The sequence below is a fragment of the Oncorhynchus mykiss genome, chromosome 28 (assembly GCF_057628025.1).
Source record: "Oncorhynchus mykiss isolate SJ-2025 chromosome 28, ASM5762802v1, whole genome shotgun sequence".
In the NCBI taxonomy this organism is placed as follows: domain Eukaryota; kingdom Metazoa; phylum Chordata; class Actinopteri; order Salmoniformes; family Salmonidae; genus Oncorhynchus; species Oncorhynchus mykiss.
The window spans coordinates 27,152,962-27,178,003 of NC_143049.1; the positions used below are offsets into that span (position 1 = coordinate 27,152,962).

The following is a 25,042-nucleotide window of genomic DNA, read 5'->3' on the forward strand; positions in this document are numbered from 1 at the left end:
CAACTCTGCCACCAGCCTCCTCTGTGATCACAGCAGGGCCTGGCTAATGGTGAGTTGGCATTTGGATTAACGGTCGTTTTAGCACACTCCTCACATGGTGTTGTAAACTTCATTGTAAAACAAATCTATCTTGTAAAGCTGTCTAGAGGGAAAAGCGTCTGTCTTTTGGTGGAGTTTCAAATGAAGCTGTAATGCACTGGTACATTTCCTGCAGGCAGGCGAGGACTGGATACGGAAAGTGTTCTTCCATATCCACTAACACACACATCATTTTTTGTTTTATTGTTTGTATATTTTTTGTTGTTGCATTGTTTGTATATTGTTGTGTCCTTGTCTATCAGTGTATCAATGTTTTGGTACTCGACATGTTAAAAAATAAACAAATAAATAAACAAATAACTTTACAAGAGGGAACACTTGACTGGAGCTATATTTAGTAATGCAGCTATGGGCATTACATGGAACCTGGATGTCTGTAACACTGAGTTATTCTTCATAACAGCAATACGTGTTTTTTCTCTATAGATGTTCTGCATGGGCATTGGAGAGACTTTATGTAGACAGATCTAAAACTGACCACTGCCCAAATCTCGGCTGTGGCATAGCACGTCAATCCATATTCCCCTCTTTATCCTTGTCCTACTATGGCTATTGATGCTTTACCTGTAGGGCCCAGAGAGGACAAGGGTGACGGAGAGAGGACGAGGGTAAGAGAGACAGAGAGAGAGAGAGAGAGAGAGAGAGAGAGAGAGAGAGAGAGAGAGGACAAGGGTGAGGGTGAGAGAGAGGACGAGGGTGAGAGAGAGAGAGAGGACGAGGGTGAGCGAGAGAGAGAGAGGACAAGGGTAAGAGAGAGAGAGAGAGAGGACGAGGGTAAGAGAGAGAGAGGACGAGGGTGAGAGAGAGAGAGAGAGAGAGAGAGAGGATGAGGGTGAGCGAGAGAGATGGTGAGCGAGAGAGAGAGGACAAGGGTGAGCGAGAGAAAGAGAGAGAGAGAGAGGGGACAAGGGTGAGGGAGAGAAAGAGAGGACGAGGGTGAGAGAGAGGACGAGGGTGAGAGAGAGAGAGAGAGGATGAGGGTGAGCGAGAGAGAGAGAGAAGACGAGGGTAAGAAAGAGAGAGAGGACGAGGGTAAGAGAGAGAGAGGACGAGGGTGAGAGAGAGAGAGAGAGAGAGGACGAGGGTGAGCGAGAGAGATGGTGAGCGAGAGAGAGAGGATGAGGGTGAGCGAGAGAGAGAGGACGAGGGTGAGAGAGAGGATTAGGGTGAGCGAGAGAGGACGAAGGTGAGAGAGAGAGGACGAAGGTGAGAGTGGGAAAGATGGAGTGAAAGGTAGAGAGACGCACAATGGTGCCAATGGGGCTGGACACTCATGTAAATGTAATAACTATTTCTATACTGGGGGAATGTGTTGATACACCTAACAGAATGAGGGGGAGACCACACAACTATACAACCTGATAGACAGAATAGATAGAATACACCCTAATAAAAGGTGGAAGAGACAGAAAGAGTGGTCTATGTGAAGGAATAGCACCCAAAGGAGCAAAGAAGGAGCAAGGGAGGAACATTCACAGGAGCATCCATCGATTTTGGACATGGAGGAGCAAGGATGGGCAGAATGCCAATCAGAGCATGTCTGTTCTGTCTGAGAGAGGATGGATAGAAGATGAGAAACAACCTGATACTGTAGGTTTCCATCGCTTCATCTGTACGGCCAATCTACTGGTTGTTGTTTTGTTGGTGTTTGTATGGACGAGTAGTATCCTTGTGATTTAGTAACCTAATGTAGCAGGCGCCTGAGCGGAGTCCCCACTTCCGTTTTTCATGGGAAACTGAAGTTAGGTTGAAACATTCTGCCAACACCGCTAAGGGTGGTGATTTAGTGACAAGAAGAACTTGCCCTATTTTGGCTACCTTGTCCTGCAGACTTCTGTTCCTTCCCTTGTGCTGCATACAGCCTAATGCCTGCATATTTTGTGGATTACTTGCACTAGTTGGTTCAGAAATTAGCACCAACAGGAGTCTCATATGTATAAACAACATGGTGCCAAATCCAAGTTCTTAATTTAGAACTATGCAACTAAATGTTTCCTTGACTTAAAACATGGGGTCTCACGAGACGAGACATTTTAACGAAGAGACACACTGAAAAATAACCTTGGACCATTTCCTCAGTGATTCAGCTCACGATGGGGATGGTGGGCTTGAGTAATGCTCGATGCCAAGACCAAAGCAGACCCCCCATCCCCCACCCTCACACACACACACACACACACACCACCACCAACCCTCCTTTAAAGGCCCAGTGCAGTCAAAAACATGATTATCCCGTGTTTTATATATATTTCAACACTATGAGATTGGAATAATAATGTGAAATTGTGAAAATAATAATACTGGCCTTTCAGTGTAAGAGTTGTTTTTGAAAAGACAGCCTGAAATTTCAGCTGTTTTGGTGGGATGGACTTTTTGTCACGCCCTGACCTTAGAGATCCTTATTATTCTCTATGTTTGGTTAGGTCAGGGGGTGACTCGGGTGGGAAATTCTATGTTTTCTATTTCTTTGTTTTTGGCCGAGTGTGGTTCCCAATCAGAGGCAGCTGTCTATAGTTGTCTCTGATTGGGAGTCATACTTAGGCAGCCTGTTTTCCACCTGAGTTTGTGGGATCTTGTTTTCTGTTTAGTGTTTCTGCCTGACAGAACTGTGCGCTTTTGTTTTTTTTGTTATTTTGTTTGAGTGTTCTTTGAACTTAAAGGAATCATGAACACTTTCCACGCAGCGCTTTGGTCCACTCTTCCTACCACCAACGAGAGTCATTACACTTTTGGCCACCCTGGTGACATCACCAGGTGGTAAATTAGTTATTAAAATAATAAGAAAGAGTTCAAAATCTCTCTGCCAATAACAGCTACTTTCTAGTTTTCCCCTCCCCACTCAGACCTCTTCCAGGCAGTCCTAGCAAAATTCTTGCTTGAGAATTTGCTCTTTGATAGAAAGCTATTTTTGCTTATTTTTTTTACCATTTTAATTGAATATAAGGTTGTTAATAATGAATAATTGTTTACCCAGAAATGATTTGATATTGAGATAAAAGTGTCTGCATTGGACCTTTAACTAATGTAGTCTACTGTTTAATTGGAATGGGTAAGCACGCCTTGCAGGGCCACATATCTCTGCAGTAGGGCCGTTATCATCGGGGAAATACGACTAATCTGTTTCCCTAACGGGTCAGCCCGCCTTTCACAGCCCTACTGCTCTCCACCTTATTAAGACACAATACATTCTAATGACAACTAGCTCACTTTACACTCCACTAGGAGAGGAGCATTGGGCTGTAATGTGTGTACGTACGTGCATGCACACACAATTAATGGCCAGTGATTTTTATGTTGAATTTGAGTCATTATTAAACTCTTATCCAGAGTGACTTACAAGGGAAATTAGGGTTAGGTGCATTGTTCAAGGGCACATCGACAGATTGTTAACCTAGTTGGCTCGGGGACTTGAACCAGCAACCTTTTGGTTACTGGCCCAATGCTCTTAACCGCTAGGCTACCTGATGCCCCAACCTCCCCCTCTTCTCTTATGCCCCTCTGTCCCCTTGCCTTGACCCACCCGTAGGCCCTGAAGTGGGGACCTCCTCACCACTCTGTTCCCTCTCAGTCCCTGCCTCAGTCTGTCAGTCACCTGTCCACAGACTCTGGCCTTTTGGTTTCAAAGCTGCTTGTGCCTCTCTATTTTTCTTTAATAACCTACAGTATAACTGTGGATTCCTATGGGATCTTGCTTTATTGTGGAGCGGAGTGTGTGTGTGTGTGTGTGTGTGTGTGTGTGTGTGTGTGTGTGTGTGTGTGTGTGTGTGTGTGTGTGTGTAGTTCTGCCTTTTTATGTTCATATTCATCTCTGTTCATCCTCCTGAACATGCATTCCAATGACTAGCCAAAGGGCTCTGCTGGGTATTGGACCAAGGTGCCTTTTGGATTCTGTGGTATTAAAAATGGCCTGTGTGTGTGTTTCTGTGTGTGTGTTTCTGTGAGTGTGTTTCCTCAAGAAAGAAAGGCACATATACACACATACAAGGTGACCCGTTCTCTTTCCTGGTCCCATCTCCTTTTGGCAATGCCACCTTTGACTACAAAGCCCATGAATTCAACATAGTGTTCATAATACATATGCATGATATGTTTCTTTATATACTCAGAAAGGGGAATGTTTGGAGAATGTCACAGTACGCTAGTTTGAGGAAATTGGTTGTTTGTTCTTGAGCAGTAAGGATTTCAAAAAGGTTATTTGGCTGTCCCCATAGGAGAACCCTTTTTGGTTCCAAGTAAAACCCTTTTCGGTTCCAGGTAGAACCATTTTGGGTTCCATGTAGAACCCTTTCCTCTGAGGAAAGGGTTCTACATGGAACCCAAAACAGTTCTACTTGTAACCAAAAGGGTTCTAACTGGAACCAACAAGGGTTCTTCAAAGGGTTCTCCAATGGGGACAGCCGGAGAACCCTTTCATGTCCTAGATAGTGTAGCAGTAACTCTCAATGCTCAAGTCCCAGTTCTGTTTCCTCCATCTAAGGGGGACCTAAGAGGACTTTGGAGAGGGGCAGAGTTGTAGAGTCTGACCTTCTCTCTATTTGCATCCAGGGAGCCTCTGGTTAAACTTATCTGTGTAACAACAGAGCAGAGTGCCACTTCTGTCAACAGCACCAGGAATAGTTTAGAGACACTGCTGGCTGGGACAGTCACAGTTGCAACTTAGTAGTGGTGGCTCGATGGTGACAGCTACAGTGGCTCTCTCAACTGATGTGTGGCTGACTGGTTCAGACTGTATGGCTCTAGGCTGACTGACTGGATGTTCCAGTGGAGGAAATGTAGCTATTTATGGAAAATAATTGCCCATAATTAGCCAGTAGTGTTCGCTTTACACGCAAGCACACAATAATTCTTCTGCAACGGGAAATTTGAATGATTATGTGGATTATAATTAATCAACATTTGTGTAGGGGTTGATGCATTTTTCGTAAGGGAAAATCAAGTCTGAAATTTTGAAGTCGAAATTCAGAAGCCTTTTTAAACCTCAATACACTACAAGTTTTACATTTCCTGCATTGGACGAAAGTTCTCGTGCAACGGGGTGATCAAATTAAGATCCCACACCTCTAGTTACATACTGTACATACAATACATACTGTGCATTCAGAAAGTATTCAGACCCTTGACTTTTTCCACAGTTTATTAAATTACAGCCTTATTCTACAATGGATTAAACAGTTTATTTCCCTCATCAATCTACACACAATAAACCTCAATGACAAACAGGTTTTAGACATTTTTCAACATTTATTTAAAAAAAAAACTGAAATAGCACATTTACATAAGTATTCAGACCGTTTACTCAGTACTATGTTGGAGCACCTTTGGCAGCAATTACAGCCTCGTGTCTTCTTAGGTATGACGCTACGAGCTTGGTACGCCTGTATTTGGGGAGTTTCTCCCATTTTTCTCTGCAGATCCTCTCAAGCTCTGTCAGGTAGGACGGGGAGTGTGGCTGCACAGCTATTTTCAAGTCTCTCGGGAGATGTTCGATCGAGTTCAAGTCTGGGCTCTGGTTGGGCCACTCAAGGACATACAGAGACTTGTCCTGATGCCACTGCATTGTCTTGGCTGTGTGCTTAGGGTCGTTATCATGTTGGAAGGTAAGCCTTCGCCCCAGTCTAAGGTCCTCAGCTCTCTGGAGCAGGTTTTCATCAAGGATCTCTTTGTACTTTACTCCGTTCATCTTTGCCTCAATCTGGACTAGTCTCACCTTCCCTGCCGCTGAAAAACATCCCCACACGGCCTCCCGGGTGGCACAGTGGTCTAGGGCACTGCATCGCAGAGCTAGCTGTGCCACCAGAGACTCTGGGTAAAAACATCTCCACAGCATGATGTTGCCACCACCGTGCTTCACTGTAGAGATGGTGCCAGGTTTCCTCCAGATGTGACGCTTGGCATTCAGCCCAAAGAGTTCAATCTTGGTTTCATCAGACCAGAGAATCTTGTTTCTCATGGTCTGGGAGTCCATTAGGTGCCTTTTGAAAAATAGATGGTTGTGCTTCTGGAAGCTTCTCCCATCTTCATAGAGGAACTCTGGAGCTCTATCTGAGTGACCATCGGGTTCTTGGTCACCTCCCTGACGAAGGCCCTTCTCACCCGATTGCGCAGTTTGGTCGGGCGGCGAGCTCTAGGAAGAGTCTTGGTGGTTCCAAACTTCTTCCATTTAAGAATGATGGAGGCCACTGTGTTCTTGGGGACATTCAATGCTGCAGAAATGTTTTGGGACCCTTCCCCAGATCTGTGCCTCGACACAATCCTGTCTAGGAGGTCTACGGACAATTCCTTCGACCTAATGGTTTGGTTTTTGCTCTGACATGCACTGTCAACTGTGGGACCTTATATAGACCGGTGTGTGCCTTTCCAAATCATGTCCAATCAATTGAATTTACCACAGGTGGATTGCAATAACATTGTAGAAACATCTCAAGGATGATCAATGGGAACCGGATGCACCCGAGCTCAATTTCGAGTCTCATAGAAAAGGGTCTGTAAATAAGTTATGTTATTTCGCTTGTCATTATGGGATATTGTGTGTAGATTGATGGAGAACATGTTTTATTTCATCCATTTTAGAACAAAGCTGTAGTGTAACAAAATGTGGAAAAGGCCAAGGTGTCTCAATAGTTTACGAATGCACTGTGCATAACTACCCTTGAATGAAACAAAGGAAGTGGTAATGTCAGTGATCGTCATCATCAACGTTCCACTGTAGCTGTGAAAGCATTGAGATGGTCCAGCAACACTACTCTGACCACACGTCCCACTGATAAAACCATCAGAGTGGGAAAAGATCCCTAATGGAAATTTTCTGGCCTGCACTGAGACAGGACACACACAGACGCACACACACACCAACTCTATTTCAGCCCTGGCCTCTATTTCACGGTTCTTACTGAGAGACAGTGAGTCAGTGTCTGGCTAGGAATGAAGAGAGGCGAGAGAGAGAGTAGTCTACAGCCCAAGGCCACGTTCTGACACTTCTCTGTCTCAACATTCATTGGACTACATTGTGTCTGGGAACATCTGAACAGACGTTGGGAATTGAGCCTGCACAGACATTGGGAATTGAGCCGGCACAGACGTTGGGAATTGAGCCTGCAGAGACGTTGGGAATTGAGCCTGCACATACGTCTGTCATATCAGCTACACTAACGCACTGACTCACTAACGCACTGACGGATGAATAGCTGATTTGTGTGTGTCTGTGTGTGTGTGTGCATGAATACTTGTCTCTGGAGAAAGAGGGAGAGTGAAGGAGAGAACGAGAGAGAGAACGAGAGAGAGAGAGGGGGGAGAGATAGGGAGATTGAAAAAACATGATGAGAACAGACTTAATTAGTCCAGAGTGCTACACTGACGCACAAGGATGATGATCTGTACGAATGAGTATTAGATCTCTGGATGAGTACTCTGACTGGTCTCTGACAGGATTGAGAGACTAGAGACTGGCTTTCTATGAGGGTTGAGCTTGATACTGACGCAAGTGAATGCATTGTGTGTATGTAAACTGTTCAGTTAGTCTGTGAGATGCACAGCTGATCAAAGTATAATGAAATTAAAGACATTATTTGCTGACCTGCTGGGTTTCTGCAGTGCTGACTCTTCAGGCCTGAAACAATAGAGTGAAAACAAAGACCCACACACACACAGTATATACAGGTACAGTATGTGGGGGATCCAGGGTCACAGCTGCTCCCTGCCTGGTCTGTCTGGTCAATTTAAACTCCAGCCCACAGCAGCGCTTCAATGGCACCAGCTATGTTAGCCTGTGGCCTGGTTACACACACACACACCACCACCCTACACACAAAGTATACACGCATAATGAAAGACTGTACTCTTCCACTACCAAATGGATGGGGAAAGGGGTGGCAGGGAGAGAGAGAAAGGGGGATCAAGAGCTGGGGAGAACTGGAAGTGTCTGTGACATAAGATCAGGTCAACAAGTCAGTGGAGTCAAGCAGTCCTCTTCTTGGGTGACTCTTCAGAGAGGAAGCAGAGTGCTCAGGTCCACAGCAGTGGAAAAAGACAGACAGTCTCAGATAGGGTTATACAATCTGAGAGTTACCCGGGGGAATAACCAACCTAACGCTGTCTGAAGAAACCCCAGATGGGTGCAAGGGCATTGCCAGCAATGGTGTTTCCTTTACAGGGTCCCCACACACATCCACAGATCAACCACCTCAACTCCCCTGACCTGAACGTCTCTTAGGTTTCTGTAGTGCTTCCCTGTACGGTGTATCTGCGTTCAACGGTGTATCTGTGCAATGGGATTTATGCAAAAATGGAAAATCATACTAATCTGAGACAGAAAGCTTCACTAAGTCTCATTATGTCTGGAAATGCCTACATAATATTGTGACACTTTGTCATTGAAACAGTCTCAGAGGAAACTCTCCTCCTTTTCTGACATCTTCCCTTTCTTTTCGCTTCACTGATTGGCTAAAATGTCTCACTTGTCAGTTCCATTTCCCATCATGCTGTGTGCTGGCAGAGGGCAGGTTAACAGTGTGAGGATGTTATGTGTGCGTGCGTGCGTGCGTGCGTGCGTGCGTGCGTGCGTGCGTGCGTGTGTGTGTGTGTGTGTGTGCGCATAACCCTGCGTGCGTGTGAGTGATGAGGAGAGAGTCCTCACTAACACGCAATCCAACAAGTCTCAACACCCCCCAGCTGCCATGGGTGGTCTACATGACACACCGCCTACCCTGGCCTAATTTCATTCATTTACAATTAAAATACTGCATCGGTTATGGGGGAATAGTTGTATGCATGCATACATTTTCAGATAGTGTAGACACACGAGGCATGCACACACACAAGCATGCTTGCACACATACACACACATAAGCTTGCATGCACGCAGATGTACATACACACACTTGTGTGTGCGCACGACACACACCTGGAAATGACTCCTGGTGTTCATGATATTTTACAGGTGACACTGTTGACTTTGATGCTTGGACAATGTGGGAGCCCTTTTATAGGGAGGATGCCATATTGGATGAAAACAATGGCTTTATTTGAATGAGTCTTTCTGTGATTCCTCACCTTCTCAAACGTATTGGAAGAGAAGGCCCAACATCCCTCTCTGGCCTTCTTCTCTAAAACGTTCTGAGAATGAGGCGTGGAGAATCAAAAGGTGATTATGACACTAATCTTTCTGATAGGGACAATTTTCAGTACAGGATTATAGGAGAATACTAATATACCTTTACTACATCACATGACTTACACTGTGATGTTTCCTATATAAAATAAAGGAAATAAAAAAAACACTAAACAAACAGAGAGTGACTTAAAATATATACATTTATGCACAGAACTTGATACATGAGAAAGGCAAGAGGGAGGACAGTGGCCAGGCGACGTAGACAGTACAGTTCTTAACGTGGTCAGAGAACAACATGTCTGGAGTTCAACTCTATAGTAGGCCAACTCAGTTCAATACAGAAACTGTGGAACCATTGGACAACTCCGGTGGGCATGTCCAACTCCAGAGCCACAGCAAATGCAAGCTTTATCGCATTTCACTTCCTGAATTAGGTCAAAGGCCACTTCATGTATCCAAAAGCCATTTAGGTCAATGGATTTTAGTCTAAGACTAGTTGATCAAGTGCCATGGAGAGAGGCAACTGGTAGTTAGTATGACCTTTGTAGATTAGTTGTGTCCTCCCAGTCTGTGCAGGTGATGGTGATTATGGTCTTCTAGTGTACCGCCCCATGTAGGAAAAGTCCTTTTCAGCAGAAAGAGGGAGTTATGTGTAAGCATAATTGGCCAGGAGTTTTTCCTTACCATGTTTCATGACCAGTAAACACTCTGGACCTTAGTTATATCGTATTACTAGGAATTACCCAGAATACTTCAGGCCCTACTTGTTCCTGGTCAGATCCTGTGACCAGGAAATACTCCTGGGCCTATAGGCATAAACAGGTTACCAGAGGAGGCTGGTGGGAGGAGCTATAGGAGGACAGGCTAATTGTAAAAGACTAATGGAATAAATGGAATGGTATGAAACCCATCATATGGAAACCACGTTTGACTCCATTTCATTTATTCCATTTCAACCATTACAATGAGACAGTCCTCCTATAGCTCCTCCCGCCAGCATCTTCTGCAGTATACAAATCTGTGTTTTTATACATTCATTCTCCTCACTTAACTTACTACAACTGTACACACCTCTACCGTACAAACCAAAGAAACATCTATCTTACACAGATATACACACAACACAGCTATTTTTGTGACGGCCTACGTTTTGAAGAACTGAGAGAAATGCACTACCATGTACAGTGGGGCAAAAAAGTATTTAGTCAGCCACCAATTGTGCACGTTCTCCCACTTAAAAATATGAGAGAGGCCTGTAATTTTCATCATAGGTACACTTCAACTATGACAGACAAAATGAGAATCACATTGTAGGATTTTTAATGAATTTATTTGCAAATTATGGTGGAAAATAAGTATTTGGTCACCTACAAACAAGCAAGATTTCTGCCTCTCACAGACCTGTAACTTCTTCTTTAAGAGGCTCCTCTGTCCTCCACTCGTTACCTGTATTAATGGCACCTGTTTGAACTTGTTATCAGTATAAAAGACACCTGTCCACAACCTCAAACAGTCACACTCCAAACTCCACTATGGCCAAGACCAAAGAGCTGTCAAAGGACACCAGAAACAAAATTGTAGACCTGCACCAGGCTGGGAAGACTGAATCTGCAATAGGTAAGCAGCTTGGTTTGAAGAAATCAACTGTAGGAGCAATTATTAGGAAATGGAAGACGTACAAGACCACTGATAATCTCCCTCGATCTGGGGCTCCACGCAAGATCTCACCCCGTGGGGTCAAAATGATCACAAGAACAGTGAGCAAAAATCCCAGAACCACATGGGGGGACCTAGTGAATGACCTGCAGAGAGCTGGGACCAAAGTAACAAAGCCTACCATCAGTAACACACTACGCCACCAGGGACTCAAATCCTGCAGTGCCAGACGTGTCCCCCTGCTTAAGCCAGTACATGTCCAGGCCCGTCTGAAGTTTGCTAGAGAGGAGAATGTCATATGGTCAGATGAAACCAAAATATAACTTTTTGGTAAAAACTCAACTCGTCGTGTTTGGAGGACAAAGAATGCTGAGTTGCATCCAAAGAACACCATACCTACTGTGAAGCATGGGGGTGGAAACATCATGCTTTGGGGCTGTTTTTCTGCAAAGGGACTAGGACGACTGATGTGTAAAGGAAAGAATGAATGGGGCCATGTATCGTGAGATGTATCGTGAGATTTTGAGTGAAAACCTACTTCCATCAGCAAGGGCATTGAAGATAAAACGTGGCTGGGTCTTTCAGCATGACAATCATCCCAAACACACCGTCCGGGTAATTAAGGAGTGGCTTCGTAAGAAGCATTTCAAGGTCCTGGAGTGGCCTAGCCAGTCTCCAGATCTCAACCCCATAGAAAATCTTTGGAGTGAGTTGAAAGTCCGTGTTGCCCAGCAACAGCCCCAAAACATCACTGCTCTAGAGGAGATCTGCATGGAGGAATGGGCCAAAATACCAGCAACAGTGTGTGAAAACCTTGTGAAGACTTACAGAAAACGTTTGACCTCTGTCATTGCCAACAAAGGGTATATAACAGTATTGAGATAAACTTTTGTTATTGACCAAATACTTATTTTCCACCATAATTTGCAAATAAATTCATAAAAAATCCTACAATGTGATTTTCTGGATTTTTTTTCTCATTTTGTCTGTCATAGTTCAAGTGTACCTATGATGAAAATTACAGGCCCCTCTCATATTTTTAAGTGGGAGAACTTGCACAATTGGTGGCTGACTAAATACTTTTTTGCCCCACTGTATGTAACCATATTGTGTATATTTCTTAATTAGCGATATAATGTAGAGTTGAACAGTTATTATCCTTAATATGGGTTAATATGGTAACTGTAGAATAAGCTGGTTACATCGTTGTTGCTTTTTTTATTCTGATAGCTAGCTGTGCTGTTGGTTGCTCATGTTAAGGCGCAGAATTCTAATCTAGAACATCCTTTGATCACATTGTCAAAACAGAAATAAAGTGATTGATTGGGTTATAGAAAAGAGAGCGATAGGCAGAGCGAGAGAGATTCAGGATACTATGGCATTAAGCACCAGGTTGTTAAAAGCATTAAGAAGTAACAATGTCACAATGTAATACAGTATAATATTACAAGTTACTAACGTAACAAAACAACGATAACTATCGTGGCTATGCATGCAAATGTAATAGTAAATCAACAACGTACAAACAGGCTTTGACCAATGATTTCTGGTGAAAAAAAGTTGTTAACACTTCATATAGCAAGCAATATAAAAAAGATGCTTGTACATTCCTGCTATAGTCGTTATACAAAATACATCTCTGATATTATTGCATTGCTTTTCATACAATAGGGTGACAAGCACAGTTCATCCATTCAACTCTGTCGATTAAGGGCTTCTGTTGGGAGAGTTTAATATATCGATATCTAAATATACTCAATTAAATCAGTCAATCTATATACAGGACATACCACACACACCTTGTTTGATGAACGTGTGTGTTTGTGTGTCCTTCTCTACCTATGAAATCCATACATTCTAGGGCTGCATCCACATGCACTGCCTTCAGAAAGTATTCATACCCCTTGACTTATTCCACATTTTGTTGTTACAACCTGAATTCAAAATGGACTAAATCATATTTATTTCTCACCCATCTACCCACAATGCCCCATAATGACAAAGTGAAAACATGGTTTAGATATTTTTTGCACATACATTGAAAATGAAATACAGAAATATATAATTTACATAAGTATTCACAGCCGAGTCAATACATGTTAGAATCAACTTTGGCAGCGTTCCCAGCTGTGTGTCTTTCTGGGTAAGTCTCTCTGAGTGTCTGTTGGAAATCAGACGGAACCAGGTTTTCCTCTAGGATTATGCCGGTGCTTAGCTCTATTCCGTTTCTTAAATTTGTTTCAAATGACTTGTCCTTGCCGATGACAAGCACACCAATAACATGATGCAGCCACCACCATGATGGAAAATATGAAGAGTGGTACGCAGTGGTGTGTGGTGTCGGATTTGCCCTAAACCCAACACTGTGTATTCAGGACTAAAGTTTTACTTCAGTGCCTTATTGAAAACAGGGTGATTTTGGAATATTTTTATTCTGTAAAGGCTTCCTTCTTTTCACTCTGTTATTTAGATTAGTATTGTGGAGTAACTACAATGTTGTTTATCCATCCTCAGTTTTCTCAAAGGGATATTCAATGTCTGCTTTTTTTTTGGCATCTACCAATAGGTGCCCTTCATTGTGAGGCATTGGAAACCTCCCTGGTCTTTGTGTTTGAATCTGTGTTTGAAATTCGCTGCTCGACTGAGAGACCTTACAGTTAACTGTATGTGTGGGGTACAGAGATGTGGTAGTCATTCAGAAATCATGTTAAACCCTATTATTGTCCATGCAACTTATTATGTGACTTGTTAAGCAAATGTTTACTCCTGAACTTATTTAGGCTTGCCATAACAAAAGGGTTTGAATACTTATTGACTCAAGACATTTCAGCTTTTAATTTTTTATTAATTTGTAAAAATGTCTAAAAACATCATTCCACTTTGACATTATAGGGTATTGCGTGTAGGCCAGTGACACAACATCTCAATTTAATCAACTTTAAATTCAGGCTGTAACACAACAAAACGTGTAAAAGTAGAGAGGTGTGAATACTTTCTGAAGGCACTTGTATGATCATTAGAGCGTATCCAATCAGCTATGCTGGCCTGGTAAAAGGTGGTTGTTTTATTAATCTAGCACGCATTCCTTAAATGTATTAAAATAAACAGTTGAGAGTTTTAAAATTAAGTGAACTCTGCCCAATGACTTTAAAACCCAGGACAGGATTGGCTAGAGAGGCAAAGTGTCTACAGAGGCAAGTTCTGTAGCTGACCACATAGAAAACAGCAGCAGAAAGGTTACAGGTTACAGTGTGTGTGTGTGTGTGTGTGTTAAAGGGTGCCAGCGTGTCTTTTGTGTGTGTGTGTGTGTGTGTGCATGCTTGCCTGTGTTAGTGTTTGTGTGTGCAAGCATGCGCATGAGTGTGTGTTGTATATTGAGGCCCAGAAGTCCTGCGTGGTAGTCCGTCCTCTGATAGAGATATGAGTGCATTGTTAAAGCAGAGAGCAATAGAGCTGTGGAGGGAGGCTAGTGCCTGGACACAGACACTCCAGTCCACAGCATACACACAGGAGGCAGCAGGCAGAGGACCAGAACAATCTGCCTGTGTATGAGTGTGTGTGTGTGTGTGTGAGGAGCTCGTTCACACACACGTCTCTATGGGGCAACACAATCCCTTTCCGCCCCCACAAATGTCCTTATCCACACTGCCTACCCCCCACAGACTAGTCTGTACTGTGTGTGTAGAGGGGCCAGGCCTGTAGGGGCATTATGCTGTGTTTTCAGAGCAGGCGCCACTGTAGAGCCAGAGTGGCCAGGAGCAAGGTGAGGGCCATGGGTAGAGACAGGCAGGCAGGGGGGCACCCAGCACCTCTCACCCTCACCACCGGGGGAGCACGACCTCCTGGGTTACTGCCTACAGCCTTATCATTGTTGGACCCCCCTGGTCGACCATCAGTGACTGGAGGAGAGAGGGAGAGAAAGGGAGAGGAGGAAGAGAGGGACAGAGAGAGGACAAGATAAGTCAAGGTAAGACATACACAGTTGTTTTTAACTTTGTCAATCACCAGCTGTCATTCCTAACCTTAGTTGAATGGAAGTGTAATGAGTAATTGAAATGTACTGTAGGCCTCTATGCAACCACACACACCTATACAAACATACTGTACATAACCCCATCCCTCCCCCCAACTCCACCACACACACTGATTGAGGGGTGACTAGCTGTCTAATCTCCAGCACCTAATGATGGACAGCCCTCAGAATGTCATTACTGCCAATCACAGATAAATCAGCCTGATTTTTTTTTTTGGGGGGGGGGGCAGACCGGGGACCAGCCACCGAGTCCATCCTGGTCTCACACACACACACACACACACACACACACACATACACACATACACACACACACACACACACACACACGTTCCACTTTCCTGCTGACATCAGCTCATTGTGAGCCAAAGCTGTCTAAATGAAGAGTTCTCTCTCTCAAATGCCCTAATCCCTCACTTCCTTTATTTTCCTTTCAGTAACACTTCCCCTCTTCCTCTCAATGTTTGTCCTTTCTCAACGTCTCTCACCTCTCACCTTTCCTTTTATCCCCGTCTCCATCTCATGTCTTTACATCCCTCTCCTGATCGCTCCTTTCTATCCTCGCGTCACGGAAAACAAAAAGGCGGGGTATGAGAGATCGATGTGCGGGAACCCTGACGAAACTACGTCGGCGAGTACCGCACCCTCCGTTCTAACGGCAAACGTACAATCAGTGGAGAACAAACTGGACGAGCTTTGTTTGTGAATATCCTATCAACGGGACCTGAAGAACTGTCCTGTTTCACAGACTTGCGGCTGAACAAGGACATGGATAATATACTGTAGATCTAGCTGGTTTTTCTATGCATCGGCAGGAAAGAACGGCAGCGTCAGGTAAGCCCAAAGGGAGGAGGTGTGTGTCTCTTTGTTAACCACAGCCGGTGCGCAATCTCTAATGTCTAGAGGTTCTGCTCGCCTGAGTTAGAATACCTCATGATACACTGTAGACCATACTATTTACCAAGAGAGTTTCCATCTATATTTTCGTGGCTGTATATTTACCACCACAAACTGATGCTGGCACTAAAACTGCACTAAACGAGCTGTATAGGCCTTTAAGAAAACAAGAAAATGCTCATCCAGAGGTGGCGCTCCTAGTGGCCGGTGAATTTAATACAGGAAAACTGAAATCCGTCTTTGCTCATTTCTACCAGCATGTCACGTGTGCAACTAAAGGCAAGAAAACTCTAGATCACCTTTACTCCACACACAGAATCACATACAAAGCTCTCCCTCGCTCTCCATTTGGAAATTCTGACCATAACTCTATCCTTCTAATTCCTCCTTACAAGCGAAAACAGGAAGTACTAATGATGCGTTCAATGCAGAAGTGGTCCAATGAAGTGGCTGCTAAGCTACAGGACTGTTTCGCTAGCGCAGACCGGAATATGTTCCCGGGATTCATCAGATGGCATTGAGGAGTTTACCACATCAGTAACCAGCTTTATTAAAACTTCTTGTAACTAGGGGGCAGTAATTTCATTTTTGGAAAAATAACGTTCCCAGTGTAAACGGGCTATTTTGTCAGGACAAGATGCTAGAATATGCATATAATTGACAGCTTAGGATAGAAAACACTCTAAAGTTTCCAAAACTGTAAAACTATTGTCTGTGAGTATAACAGAACTGATATTGCAGGCGGAAGCCTGAGAAAAATCCAATCTGGAAGTGACTCATGTTTTGAAAGCTCTGCGTTCCGATGCGTTCCTATTGAGCAGTGAATGGGCTATCAACCAGATTCCTTTTTCTACGTATTCCCCAAGGTGTCTACAGCATTTTGACGTAGTTTTACGCATATATGTTGAAGAATGAGCGTAAGTGACTATATTGCATGAGTGGTCACCTGATGGCTCTCAGAGTGATTCTTGCGTAAAATACAGAGGTAGCCATTTCTCCACCCGGTCCTACTGAAAAGCCAATTGTCCCGGTGGATATATTATCAAATAGATATTTGAAAAACACCTTGAGGATTGATTATAAACAACGTTTGCCATGTTTCTGTCGATATTATGGAGCTAATTTGGAATATTTTTAGGCGTTTCCGATCGCAAGGCGTTACAGAGGGTAGAGTGTACAGCCCAGTACATCACTGGGACCAAGCAGTGACAGAGGAAGGCTCTAAAAATGTTCAAAGACTCCAGCCCTAAAAATTGTCAGACTCCAACCACCCAAGTCATAGACTGTTCTCTCTGCTACCGCACGGCAACGGTCCTGATGCACCAAGTCTGGAACCAACTGGACCCTGAACATCTTCTATTCCAAAGCCAAAAGACTGCTAAATAGTTAGTTAAACCAAATAGCTACCCGGGCCGTCTGCATTGAACCTTTTTGCACTAACTTGTTTGTCTCGTCACATACCTCTGCTGCTACTGTTTATTGTCAGTCACTTTATTCCTAATTAAATCTACATATCTACCTCAATGACCTCATACCCCTGCATATCATCTCAGTACTGGTACACAGCCAAGTTATACTGTACTTTACAAACAATTATCAATATTCAGTACACAGCCAAGTTATACTGTACTTTACAAACAATTATCAATATTTCCTCATTGTGTGTTTATTATTACTTTTATTAGTACGTGTTTGACTTTTCTATTATTGCTCTATTTTTATTTCTCTCTGCATTGTTGGGAAGGGCCCATAAGTAAGCGTTTGTTTACAAGGCGTGACAAATAAAATGTGATTTGATTTGAAATCCTTAGTATCAGTAGGTTATTTAGCATCTGTGGGTTATTTAAACCTTAGCATCTGTGGGTTATTTAAACCTTAGCATCTGTGGGTTATTTAAACCTTAGCATCTGTGGGTTATTTAAACCTTAGCATCTGTGGGTTATTTAAACCTTAGCATCTGTGAGTTATTTAAACATTAGCATCTGTATGTTTGTCACAGAAGCTGAGGGTTGGAGAGAGGAGGGAAATGAAGCTAAAGTGCCAATGGTTATTGTTCCCTTTGAACACAATAGACAAAGATCGACAAAGCCATCACTTATCCCCAATCAGACTGCCGTCGTTGTTTCTACTAGAATGAATGGGATGCATCTGGTTAGGAGACTGAAAGAGAAGACACTTCAATATCAGCCATGGGCCTGAGCATCTTAAGGCACTACACATAAAGCTAACTACAAAGTTTTTCACAATATTCCATCTTTCTTTTTTCTAATTTTCCTTCCTCTGTCTCTGCCGCTCCTCCTCTCTCACCACGCTCTCTCTTTCTCTCTACCCCTCTCTGTCCTCTATCGTTCTCTCTCTCATCATTTTGTATTGATGACGTAGTCTACACATTGATCCTATTCGTGTGCATGTGTGTGTGTACAGTAACAAACAAGTTAGGACACACCTACTCATTCAAGGGGTTTTCTTTATCTTGACTATTTCCTGCATTGTAGAATAATAGTGAAGAGATCAACACTATGAAATAACACAAATGGAATCATGTAGTAACCAAAAAATTGTTAAACAAATCAAAATATATTTTAGGTTCTTCAAAGTAGCTACCCTTTGCACACTCTTGGCATTCTCTCAACCAGCTTCACCTGGAATGCTTTTCAACAGTCTTGTAGGAGTTCCCACATATGCTGAGCACTTGTTGGCTACTTTTCCTTCACTATGCAGCCCAACTCATCCCAAACCATCTCAATTGGGTTGAGGTCCGGTGATTGTGGAGGCCAGGTCATCTGATGCAGCACTCCATCACTCTCCTTCTTGGTCAAATAGCCCATACACAGCCTGGAGGCGTGTTGGGTCATTTTCCTGTTGAAAAATCAGTTATTGTCCCATGAACACAAGGAGTCATGTGGTTTTAATCTGATTGTCAAACAAATCACTTCAAAAAGTAGGTTATCACCAGAGAGAGCAGCGTCACTCTTTCTTACTGTATGTAGCCCATGTATCTGATGCTGTCTGGCCAAAAAGAGTATGACATGCCATAATACATTGGCTACACATACATGTCCTCTGCCTCAAAGACGATGTCAGAATAATCAAAGCACCTGTGTCTTCCCCTAGAGTCTAAGAACCCGGGATGTGTTTCTACTAAGCTAACATATGGATTTTTTTTTTAAGATGGTCATTTCAAGGATCATTTAGCCATTTGTTTTAGGACCCCTGTAGGTATTACAAAAAACATACAAAATGTATTTGATGAAACATTGAATTTGGCATTAGTGCCATTAGCCCATAGAAACGCATTGAATAACAGATTCACTACATGGAAAAACAGATATACTTCCTTTTGAGAAAATGTTGGACTGTTTTTGAGTGTTTTTTTTACCGTGGAATTACCCATACTTGGAAATGACCTATTCACTTCCATACATGTTTTGGCCCGGTACCAGGTTACCTTCAGATGAGTCCCATGACATTTTTGAGCCCAGACATTTTCATGAGAAGAACGATTTTTGGGATGTCTCCTGGTCTGACAAACACTGCTGTAGCTCGGCCACCTTCCACAGCAGATGAGGAAATCCGACATTGGCGAATGTGGTGGATTGAGATGCAGCCCATGCAAAAAAACCTCTCTACTAGCTTAAACTGACACATTTTAATGGGTATTTTTAAAAATTATTTATTATGCCTTGAGTGGGGTATGGGGAGGCCTCAAGCAGACATTTTTTTGATATATTTTTTGTCCAGCTCATGAGGCCCCTTGATGATGTAAGTCCTAAGGCCTCTTCTGCCTAATGGTAAGTCCACCAGCGAATAACCACATTCCACTGGGAAATCAATTTGAGGTACAAGGTTATGGTTTAGCATACACATTTAGTGTGTGTATTTTTGTGTGTGTGCATACGTGTGTGTGTGCAACATCCAACCAGAGGAATAGAGTTAGCTGTACTACTGTGTATTCTGTGTGCAAACTTTTCCCATCTTTCCCATCAGAGGTGAGAGACCCCTCAATATACCCATTACTCTCACAGTGGAAATAACTGTTTCTCTCCTCCTCTCCCTTTCCTTTTTCTCTTTCAGAGCATTCATAATTTCATCCCTCTATATGAAACATGCTCAGGTCACTGCAAGGGCAGATTTATACCTGCAGAGCATTGCTAGTTTGCACACTCATGTGCAAACGTGATTGCACACACACACACACATATGTACAATTCAAACAAACACACACACACACACACACACACACACACACACACACACACACACACACACACACACACACACACACACACACACACACACACACACACACACACACACACACACACACACACACGTTGCCTTCCCAGTCAAGTCATACAAGTAAGGGCATAGCCATGAACCCCAGTGCACAGAGAACAGTCTAAAGGTTAAAGTCTGGTCTGGTGCTGAAAACAGACAGACCTTCACTTCCTCTCTCTTTCTCCCTTCCTCTTTTGCTCCCTCTCTTCTTTTCCCTCTTCCTCTCTTTCATTCAGTCACCCTTGTCTCTCTTTCTCCACTTCTACCTCTCTCCCTCTTTCTCTATTTCCTGTTAATTCTCTCCTTCAGCTGAGCTCCACAACTAAAGCCTCTTAGGGGGCTTCTGTCTGAGAAAGGATGAGGGAGGAAATTGTGAATTCCTCTTGAAGTAGTGGATGTTTGATTTGAGTTGCCAAACGTCGCTTCAGGAGAACATGTGTAGAATATGAGAGATACAACACATTAGTATCAAAAGGAGAAAAGTAAACTATAAAAACTTTGAGGTATAAGAGGTAATCATGAATGTGTTATGAGTTATTGTAACTTCAGGGATGAACATGTCAGGTGAAAGCTCAGTGAAAACAAGGCAGACAATATTAATGCTATGGAGAAAGGGAGAAAGAGAGATAGGAAGTCAAGATAGTTAGAGGTAGTGTGTGGCTCAGTTGGTAGAGCATGATGCTTGCAACAACAGGGTTGTTGGTTCGATTCCCACAGGGGACCAGTATGTAAAAATTCAAAATGTATCCACTCACTAAATCACTCTGGATAAGAGTGTCTTGATAAATGACTAAAATGTTTTAAAAAAGAGAAAGAAACCAAGGCTGAAATGTATTTTATATTGATTAACCTTGATGCTTTGGCAACACACATATTTTTATTTAACTAGGCAAGTCAGTTAAGAACAAATTCTTATTTTCAATGACGGCCTAGGAACAGTGCCCTGCCGGTTCAGGGGCAGAACAACAGATTTGTACCTTGTTAACTCAGGGGCTTGAACTTCCAACCTTGCGGTTGCTAGACCACTGCTCTAACCACTAGGCTACCCTGCCGCCCACACATAGTGTGTGAAATGATTGCTTTGGCAACACAAGTATCTTTGTTATGCCAATAAAACATTTTAAATTAAATGTAATTGAAAGAGGGAGAGAGAGAGAGATGATAATGGTTATCTTAAGAGGCTAACAGATAGGGCAGGACTCAGCTGGCTCATCGGTCTCGCTCTAAAATCCTTCTAATGAGGATGGAGAGAGGGAGGAAGAGAGAGATAGCGGGAGAGAGGGGTGGTTTGAGAGAAGGAGTGGAGACCAGGACACCTTGCTAAGATTCAATCTGGCGTTTCAGCAGGGGGCTGAATAAATGCATCATCACTAGTGAGCCTCAAACAACAACCACCCCAACCGATACCATTATGGCTGTGTTTACACAGGCAGCTCAATTCTGATCTTTTTCCACTAATTGGTATTTTGACCAATCACATATCTTTTCACATCATATCTTTTTTAGAGCAGATCTGATTGGTCAAAGACCAATTTGTGAAAAAAATATCAGAATTGGACTGCCTGTGTAAACGCAGCCTAAGAGTACTGAGACATTATTAGGCTACGTTTACTCAGGCAGTCCAATTCAGATCTTTTGCCAATTATTTTCATATCTGATACCTATCTGAGCTTTCCCCTCAAAATTTCAACAGCAAAAAAACATGGAATTTCCAGTTAATACCACCTCCATGTGAATCTGAATCCTGATACAAATACAAGCGCAACATAGCTTTGCCAGAAAGATGTGTCGGCATCAAGTAATTGTCTCTGGCCCCCTCCCAGTTAGGGGGCGTGATGAGCACTACAGCAGAGTCTCAACTCAATCGCTGGTTGAAAAGTTTTTTCTGCCACTCCCAAAATATTGAATTTGTAGATAATTGGCCCTCTTTCTGGGACTCACACACAAACAGGACAAAGCCTGGCCTGCTGAGGAGTGACGGACTGCATCCTTGCTGGAGGGGTGCGCTTATCTTATCTATCAACATAGACAGGGATCTAACTCCTCTAGCTCCACAATGAGATATGGTGCAGGCCAGGCAGCAGGCTGTTAGCCAGCTTGCCAGCTTAGTGGAGTCTGCCAATAGCACAGTCAGTGTAGTCAGCTTAGTTTTCCCCATTGAGACCGTGTCTGTGCCTTGATCTAGATCGGAAAAATCTAAAAATGGCGGTGTTCGCCTTAGCAATCTCACTGGAACAAAGACGACCTCCATCCATGTCATTTTTAAAAGAGACTGTGATAATGCCTCACAACTCAGAATAGGAATACTTAATATTAGAACCCTCACTGCCAAGGCTGTCATAGTCAATGAACTAAACACTGATCATAAACTTGATGTGATTGTCCTGAGTGAAACATGGCTTAATTAAGCCTGATGATTTTTTTGAGTTAAATGAGGCCTCTCCTCCTGGTTACATTAGTGACCATATCACCTGCGCATCCTGCAAATCCAGAGGTGTTACACGTTTATTTGATAGCAAATGTCAATTTATGAAAAAAATAGTTTTTCGTCTTTTGAGGCTCTAGTCATTAACCTTTTACAGGCCTCCTTGGTCATATACAGCATTCCCTAAATTCCTAATCGGACTCACAGTTACCCGATAAATGTTTGTTTTGTTTGATAAAGTCCCTCGTAATATCCAAAAACCTCAGTTTTGTTTGTGCATTATGTTCAGTAATCCACTGTTTCAGTAAACATCCAGTGAAATTGCAGAGTGTGAAACTCAAAAACACAGAAATTCTCATAATAAACATACATAAAAGATACAAGTGTTATACATCAGCTTAATAACTTCTTATGGTTGAAATCCCATTAACAGGATCGATTTGACAACAGCCAGTGAAAGTGCAGGGCGCCAAATTCAAAACAACAGAAATCTCACAATTAAAATTCCTCAAACATAGAAGTATTTTACACCATTTTAAATATAAACTTGTTGTTAATCCCACCACAGTGTCCGATTTCAAAAAGGCTTTACGACGAAAGCACTCCATATGATTATGTTAGGTCTGCACCTAGTCACAGAAAAACACAGCCATTTTTCCAGCCAAAGAGAGGAGTTACAAAAAGCAGAAATATAGATACAATTAATCACTAACCTTTGATGATCTTCATCAGGTGACACTCATAGGACTTCATGTAACACAATACATGTATGTTTTGTTCGATAAAGTTCATATTTATATCCAAAACTCTCAGTTTACATTGGCGCATTATGTTCTGTAATGTTTTGCTTCCAAAACATCTGGTGATTTTGCAGAGAGCCACATCAATTTACAGAAATACTCATAATAAACATTGATAAAAGATACAACTGTTATGCATGGAACTTTAGATAAACTTCTCCTTTATGCAACTGCTGTGTCAGATTTCGGAAAAGCTTTACCGAAAAAGCACAGCATGCAATAATCTGAGTATAGCGATCCGCCATGTTGTGGAGTCAACAAAGTCAGAAATAGCATTATAAATATTCACTTACCTTTGATGATCTTCATCAGAATGCACTCCCAGGAATCCCAGTACACGATCCAAACTCACGACGCGCGGGCAAGTCCAGGCGAAAGTTCAGAAGAAAAGTCATATTACAGTTCGTAGAAACATGTCAAACGAAGTACAGAATTAATCTTTAGGATGTTTTTATCATAAATCTTCAATAATGTTCCAACCGGAGAATTCCTTTGTCTGTAGAAATGCAATGGAACGCAAGCTAACTCTTACATGAGCGCGCATGATCAGCTCATGCCCCTCTGGCAGACCTCTGACTCATTCAGCTCCCATTCCCCCCTCCTTCACAGTAGATGCATTAAACAAGATTCTAAAGACTGTTGACATCTAGTGGAAGCCCTAGGAAGTGCAATATGACCCCATAGACTGTATATTCGTTAGGCAATGACGTGAAAAACTACAAACCTAAGATTTCCCACTTCCTGGTTGGATTTTTTCTCAGTTTTTTGCCTGCCATATGAGTTCTGTTATACTCACAGACATAATTCAAACAGTTTTAGAAACTTCAGAGTGTTTTCTATCGAAATATACGAATAATATGCATATATTAGCAACTGGGCCTGAGTAGCAGGCAGTTTACTCTTGGCACCTTATTAATCCAAGCTACTCAATACTGCCCCCAGCCATAAGAAGTTAAAAGTGTTGTGATCAGACCCTTTTTTTCAATTTTCTCTTAAAATGACATAATCTAACTGCCTGTAGCTCAGGACCTGAAGCAAGGATATGCATATTTTTGATACCATTTGAAAGGAAACACTTTGAAGTTTGTGGAAATGTGAACTTAATGTAGGAGAATATAACACATTAGATCTGGTAAAAGATAATACAAAACAAAAAAGCATGCGTTTTCTATTTTAATCATCTTTGAAATGCAAGGCCATAATATAATAGCAATGCATTACCGTCATAACATCAACATTATAACATCAATGCATGACAATACAAGTAAACATATCTGTTGGAAGCAGATGGTTAACAGCGCTTTTGTGCTACGTTGTATCGGATTAGAATCCTTAGAACGCTGTGAAGGGATATACAGCGTCATTCTAGGTATACATGCTATTGGGGGGAAAAGAGAAAGAGAGGCTGTGGTGTCATCTGTCCAGAGATGGTGTGGTAGTCCCAGGAGATCTGTCATCCTCCCAGGACAGTCGCACAGAGCTCAATGTCAGGGGTGATGGGGCTGGGAGGACTGTGTGTGTGTGTGTATGTGTGTGGAGGATGGGTGGTGGCAGTGTTCATTTGGTACCAGGCGTAGAGGAGAGGGTACAATGCTAGTTTGTCAGCAGGTGTCTCAGGGCCTCAAGGCTAGAGGCATCAAACACTTACTGTTCTGGTCCAAACCAACCTATAGGCACTGACAGACTTGTGAGCGCACACACACACACACACACACACACACACACACACACACACACACACACAC

At 42.7% G+C, this 25,042-nt stretch overlaps 1 protein-coding gene across 2 annotated transcripts in view; it reads right to left on the reverse strand.

Moving 5' to 3' along the window:
- Positions 1 to 13,693: 13,693 nt before the first annotated feature.
- LOC110508194 (glypican-5) overlaps positions 13,694 to 25,042 on the reverse strand; it is a 246,172-nt gene continuing 234,823 nt past the window's right edge. For both annotated transcript variants that reach the window (XM_036966675.2, XM_036966674.2), the window contains one exon: positions 13,694 to 14,763. In XM_036966675.2, coding sequence (XP_036822570.1) covers positions 14,585 to 14,763 — 179 coding nt within the window. In that variant the 3' untranslated portion in view covers positions 13,694 to 14,584. The remainder of the gene's footprint in view (positions 14,764 to 25,042) is intronic.